At 57.6% G+C, this 6,036-nt stretch overlaps 4 protein-coding genes across 4 annotated transcripts in view, besides 6 other annotated features; 1 reads left to right on the forward strand and 3 right to left on the reverse strand.

Moving 5' to 3' along the window:
- Positions 1–204: 204 nt before the first annotated feature.
- Positions 205–259: a sequence feature (G-rich).
- Positions 260–347: 88 nt separating this feature from the next.
- Positions 348–373: a microsatellite.
- A 658-nt stretch (positions 374–1,031) lies between these two features.
- On the reverse strand, positions 1,032–2,129 carry Tco025E_04205 (UDP-Gal or UDP-GlcNAc-dependent glycosyltransferase; the record flags this gene model as incomplete). The annotated part of the gene is made up of 1 exon (XM_029371117.1): positions 1,032–2,129. One exon carries the CDS (start codon positions 2,127–2,129, stop codon positions 1,032–1,034), a length of 1,098 nt encoding a protein of 365 aa, XP_029228793.1.
- Positions 2,130–2,395: 266 nt separating this feature from the next.
- Tco025E_04206 (tRNA guanosine-2-O-methyltransferase TRM13) lies at positions 2,396–3,847 on the reverse strand (the record flags this gene model as incomplete). The annotated part of the gene is made up of 1 exon (XM_029371118.1): positions 2,396–3,847. One exon carries the CDS (start codon positions 3,845–3,847, stop codon positions 2,396–2,398), a length of 1,452 nt encoding a protein of 483 aa, XP_029228794.1.
- Positions 3,848–4,068: 221 nt separating this feature from the next.
- Positions 4,069–4,132: a microsatellite.
- Positions 4,133–4,346: 214 nt separating this feature from the next.
- Positions 4,347–4,380: a sequence feature (A-rich).
- Positions 4,381–4,464: 84 nt separating this feature from the next.
- Positions 4,465–4,528: a sequence feature (A-rich).
- A 124-nt stretch (positions 4,529–4,652) lies between these two features.
- On the reverse strand, positions 4,653–5,411 carry Tco025E_04207 (uncharacterized protein; the record flags this gene model as incomplete). The annotated part of the gene is made up of 1 exon (XM_029371119.1): positions 4,653–5,411. One exon carries the CDS (start codon positions 5,409–5,411, stop codon positions 4,653–4,655), a length of 759 nt encoding a protein of 252 aa, XP_029228795.1.
- A 62-nt stretch (positions 5,412–5,473) lies between these two features.
- Positions 5,474–5,510: a microsatellite.
- A 274-nt stretch (positions 5,511–5,784) lies between these two features.
- Positions 5,785–6,036, forward strand: part of Tco025E_04208 (uncharacterized protein) — a gene marked incomplete at both ends in the record, with an annotated part of 306 nt that continues 54 nt past the window's right edge. The window contains one exon of the mRNA XM_029371120.1: positions 5,785–6,036. This exon is cut by the window's right edge and continues 54 nt beyond it. Within this exon, the coding sequence (XP_029228796.1) occupies positions 5,785–6,036 (252 nt within the window).

Raw genomic sequence — 6,036 nt, forward strand, 5'->3', positions numbered from 1 at the left:
ATCAGCAGCGCGGGCGACCTCGTCACAAGACGGCGGCTTGAAAAGGTTGGTGTGCGGTGCACCCTTCAAGTCCAGCCCGACTTTCACCTCAAGGAGTTGGAGGCCAAACACCGCAAACAGCAACATGGGGAAGCAGAGGCCAACAACTAAGGCCATCCGTTTTACGTGCCGTGCCATCCTTACTGCGTGCCTGTGGGAGGTAAAGCGGGGGTGGGGGCAGGGAGGGGTTCGGTGCGGCAGCGGGGTGCGGGCAGGGGCGTGTTGCCCAGCCAGAACTGGCAGAAGGAAGCATCAAAGAAAAATGCACAGCACGCGCACCGTCGTGACGCTGAGGACCGCGGCAATGCCACTCACCCACCCACACACACACACAAATCTCCGCAGGACGACGACAGCGGCAGTCCACCGCGCAGCAACTGCCACCCAGCTGCCGAAGACAACTTTGCCGTTCAACGGCTGCAGTGCAACCCAACAGCACACGTACCGCAGCAGGTAGCAGGTAGCGGCCGCCGCACACTTCGCGGCGTCATCAGCAGGTCAAGTTCCAGCAGCTGTGCCTCACGCGACATCACTGGCCACCGCCGTGCGGACGCACAGCAGCCACCGCGCCCGTGACGGCTCACCGCACCGCGGCTCCAGGCCAACGGCATACACCCTACGCAACGCACTGCCAGCAACGCCGCGGAGGCGGCAGGTGGAGAGAAGCTGCAAACACCACGGCGACAGAGGCAGCAGAAAAAAAGAACACAGGCAAGCAACGGATAATCAGTGCGCACGCCGTGGAGCGGCACAAACCAACCCCTGTTGGCAGAAAAATAAAATTAAAATGTTTCGAAATTATATGCGGCGGCAGTTAAGCCAGCGCTACCTAGACAAAGAAAAAGCACCCCACAGTAAGCGAGGTTCACTCAGAGGCGGAGTTTACTGAATATGCACATGGGTGTCTGCTGCGTCACCACAACTGGCACCCTACCGTAGATAACTACTCTACACACATAAAAAAAAGTCAAAAAAAAATAAATTCGATACTATTAACAATCAAAAACAAACCCTCCCCTCATGCGCCGGTATTTCTTGGGAGAAGGGGAAATATCCTTCCCAAAGCGGCGCATCAACACTTCATACTCGCTCTCCCAAAGGTGGTGCACAACAACGGAAAGACGGGAGACGCGTCGAACCTGAAACCCTCTGTGGACGTCATGAAAGCGGCACGACTTCTCCTTCACGAACAGCAAGCCCTTGTAGTGTACCTCGTGCAGCACGCGACCCACCATCGCATCCTCGTGGTTCAAGTTTAGGCTGATGAACTCCGGCTCCCTCTCGCTGCTGTACGGCAGACGCACCAGCCGCTGCAGCGGCTTGTAGGAGACAAACTGCTGCGCAACATCCCTCGACAGCGTCACACAGATACCGGCCGAAAACCTGAAGCGAACACCGGGTTTGTAAATTCCAAGGAGGCCCCAGTAAATACCGCGGAGTGGCAGTGTGCGCAGGTCGGCAAGGAACTGCGGCACGCGAAGAAACATGTCGTCGTCTCCCTTCGCAAGGTACGGGACGGTGGGAAACTGACGCAAAGCGAAATCATACCAAAAGTACGTCTTGCGGCTCATGCCAATCTCAGCCTCCAAACCCCAAAAGCCATTGCCGGCGACGGTCTTGTTCGTCGTCACCCGGCCATCATCAATAGAGGGCGTAAGAACGTCGTTCCACCGCGCCGCCTCCTCCAGCAGCGCGGCAGAGTAGTTGTTGTCGTGTGCCGGGTGGCGCCCAAGGACGTACAGCACTAGCATCGCACCGGTGAACTCATTCGCCCGCGTCGCCACACCGGGGAAGCGCCAGCACGTCGACCGCTGCAGGTTGCGTCGCCGCCGCCTTGATGCGTTATCCACCGAAATAATGCCAAACACAATGAGAAAGTTCTGCCTCTTCCATGCGTCCACGACACCGCGAGGAACATATTGCAGCGCCTCGGCATCAGCAGCGCGGGCGGCCTCGTCACAAGACGGCGGCTTGAAAAGGTTGGTGTGCGGTGCACCCTTCAAGTCCAGCACGACTTTCACCTCAAGGAGTTGGAGGCCAAACACCGCAAACAGCAGCATGGGGAAGCAGAGGCCAACAACTAAGGCCATCCGTTTTACGTGCCGTGCCATCCTTACTGCGTGCCTGTGGGAGGTAAAGCGGGGGTGGGGACAGGGCTGCAAAGGTTATCATAATAAGCTAAAACTGTGGTGCAGATCGGTATTATTTTGTGGTATTGTAAAGAAAAAAAAGTATTTTTGTCTTCCTTTTGTGAAGTCAGGGAGGAATATTCCTCTCTTATTATTTGTTAGTGTGACGGAGTCCGTTGCAGTGGCACGCCTTGACCCGTTTCAGCGCCCTTGTTAATGGCCGCTGTTTACGCAAACGCAACAATGCAGACATTCTCTTCGGTGATGTCCCTTTGCGTGTACTGGCACAGATAGGCGGCACGGTAGCCACTTTGTTTCAAGTACTGTACTCGTAGGGCATCAATGACGCGCTTGCAACAGACACCCGTGATGCGGCTTTCCTCGTCCACAAATGCCCCACTGACGGCCCAGGAAGACATAGAAGCAATTGCCGCAAACTCTGCGGCGGAAAGGGTGTCCTGCGTTCCGGGCAAACGCAAGACCGCTTGGCCGTCGTTGTCCGTGGCTCCCAGGGAATTGAGGTGCTGCAACTCACAGCGGTGGTGGCAGCAGGTGGCAAGGACAACGACACTCACGCACAGGCGACCTTCCGTGCGAAGGTTGGGCGCTGTGATGCATGCGAGGGCAAAGTCTGTGCAGGCGCCACAAAGATGCTTGCCCATAGCCACCCAGTGTTCTGCCGGAATCAGCGCTTCAGGGCGGAGGCCTAAAGAAGTGCCTCCGCCGGCGTGTTCGCCGTCTCTCGCCCGTTTGCGAACGGAGGGGTCACGCAGCGCGGCGGCCAAGTCGAGGTCCTTAATGTCGAGACGCAGTCGAGTGAGGGGAAGACGGGTGCGACAAACACGTGCATCGCCTTTGCGGCGAAAGTTGTCTACATCGACCACAACAAGGAGAGGCTCACTGGACCCATCCGCTGCCACGGAGCCTTGCTTCTCGACCTTACTCCCTGGAAGAGCAAAGGCACGGGAGAGCACGGCATCCTGCAGCGCGACTGCGAGCCCACCCTTTCCCGCGCCCAATTCTATAAACCCCGCCACCGCCACGTCGGCGTCGCCTGCTAGCTCCTGCGCTTTTGCAAAGCCCGCAATCGCCCTCTGCAAGCAATGCAGCAGGGCGCGGTGCTGCGGGCCGTGCTTGGCGGACGCTTTTCGCACCGATGTGGGAGTTTCCTCGCCCTCGCTGGATACCTCCTCCGCCAGCAACACCGTTTGCGGCTGCACCACGGCGAAATAACAGCGACGCACGCGCGCAATGAGCTGGCGCAGGGTGTCGGCGTCCAAGTCATGGTGCGTCCGTCGCTCGTGTTGCGTGTCCGCCGCCGCGCAATACACCGCTCCGCGCAGGGCGTGGGCATTCTCTCTGTAGTAAGGCAACCGCGTGACGACAAACCGCAAGTCCGGGCACACCTTCACGTGGTACTGCAGCCGCGACTCGTACACGGTGTGGTTGGGGTTGATGGGGCACGGCACCCGCCGCGGTCGCTCGGCCGCATCCGCCGCCGCGCCGCCGCCCCCGCCCTGCTGGGCCGCAGACGGCGTGAGTGTGTCGTGTGTGTGGCAGAAGCGGCTACCCTCGCGCTTCTCTGCCCGGCAGAAGCGTCGCTTCCGCGGGAGGTAGTGGTCGCAGAGGCCCTCGTCGGGGTTTGCCCGCGCCGTTGACGCAACTCCCCCGTGCGGCATGCGTCCAGCCTCCCGCCAGTGCAACAGGCAAAAACAAAAAGGGGGCGGGAGCCGGGAGCCCTCTGCTTCTTCCCCAGTCAATTGCACAGCGGAAAGGGAGGAAGACGGCAGGAGGAGAAAAGCAAACACACGTTCACCAAAAATAGTAGTAATAATAAAACAAAAAGCAACACATTTTGCAAAGGGCTGCAATCCATACGAACTGAGAGGGGAACTCACGCATATACATTACTATATATATATACGAATATGAATATATATATATAAATATGCATGTATGTGTGTGGACGTGGGCGGGGAAATATAAAAACGACCACAAAACGTTTCATTTCTTTACATGCGCCGGGGCCCAAAAAAAGGGCGTGCGTGGGCGGCTGCTGCGCTTGTGTGGCGCTACATCAAATGTGCCGCCTCCCCCCCAGCAGCAACTTAGCGAACTGCCGCAGGGCAATAATGACAGCAGGAAGTCGAGTGGGCGGCACAAAAATGCGGTTTTCAGAAGAAAAACAAAAACAAAACGAAAAAAAAACGAATTAAGGCGCTCCACCAAATAAAACGTAATCGTAAAGAAGGCACCCCCCACGCCAAAGACGGAAGAGACGGGAAAACAGCTGGGCACACAAACAACAATACGATAAAAAAGAAAAGATAACCATCAAAAACAAAAACAAAAAAAAACAATTTTTTTTCCTTGTGGTTTTTGTGGCTCTTTTTTTTTATCGCTTCTCAGGGGGGCGGGACGAGAAAATGTATGAGACGACGCCGTGTCACTAATGCTTGGAGAGAGAAAGCAGCCGTGCACGCCTCACGCCTCCGGTGGCGCCTGAATCAAACCGACTGGCGGCGCGGGGAGCTCCCAGGGTTTCCAGAAGGGGTCTGGCACAATGGGAATCCGGCACGTGGGCGGTGGGAAACGCATGTAGGCCGGCTTATGGCGCTGGCTGCAGCGGATGCGTTCCACCTCACTCCAGGCGGGTGGCGGCGACACGGTCGTGACGATCCCCCAGGCGTAGATGTAGCGCTGGCGAGCCTTTGGCTTCATCACGTCGTGGACGAGCTGCAGCATGGTCATTGATTCCTCCACCTGTGCCACGCGCTCCAGGTTCTCCTCCATGAAGAGGTGCAGCTGAGAGACTTCGGCAAACTCCTCCCACTCCAGCTCCTCTCGTTGCATGCACTCCTCGTAGAGGAACTGCCCGCGCCTTCTGTCCTGTGAAAATTTATCCATCCCTGCAACGGATCCGCGCTGCTGGCCCCCGTTCTTCCAGTCCTCCTGCTCCTCCTCCTCCTCCTCGTCCCCATTCGCGGTCACCGCGCCCGTTGTGTGCTTCTGCAGCATCACCAACGTGGCCTTGTCAAAATTCGCCTTGGTTTTGAGTGCAGAGAGACCGCGGAACCATTGATTCTGCAGAACTTGGCGCGCGTACACTTCTCCTTCCTCCAGCGGCGCGAGAAGCTGGGAAAGGCCCTCGACAGAGACGTAGGACCCAACACTCGACACCACCGCCTCCGCTTGTGAGAGATCCACACTGTCCGACGCCGTCTTAAGGTCGTTGGACGACATTGATCGCTTGGGGGTATATCCTGCGGCGGGAAAGCCAAAACAGGAGGGGAAGAGGTATATATAGAGAGAGACAGAGAGAGAGAGAGAGAGAGAGAGAGACGGGGCGTGGTGTAGAAAAACAGGCGACGAGTGACACGCAGCCACAGAAGCCTATGGGACAGAGTGAAACAAAAACAACAACACAAGAGGGGATGGATGACGGTAACGTTACGAAAAACCAAATAAAATTATTAGCAGCGTCGCCCGCAGTGTATCCCACACCCCCGAGAAAGGGAAACAGTATTTGAGGTCGGCTTGTAATGACCCCTTCTGGGGGCAGGGCAATTTTTTGCTCTTTTCGGTGGCTTCACGTTAGTCTCCTGCGGCTGCAGAAATGATCAGGGCGAGTGGGGAGCTGCCGCTGCGCCGTGGTGACGAGCAGGGGGTGCCCGGTGTGTCAGACGGGACCGCGGCATCCATCGCCGGGGAGGGGAGCGGCGTTCGCCTCCGACGTCGCACGTGTGTGGGTCTGCCCGGCAGCTTCGCAGCACGCGTGCAGCTGCAGAGAGACGCCGCCGCTCGCCAGGAGACGAGCCGGTGTATTCGTTGCGTTTTCCTCTCCGCCGCAAAGAGTCAACGGGGGGAC

Source organism: Trypanosoma conorhini (assembly GCF_003719485.1).
Source record: "Trypanosoma conorhini strain 025E chromosome Unknown Tco_14.4_contig_00210, whole genome shotgun sequence".
In the NCBI taxonomy this organism is placed as follows: Eukaryota; Euglenozoa; class Kinetoplastea; order Trypanosomatida; family Trypanosomatidae; genus Trypanosoma; species Trypanosoma conorhini.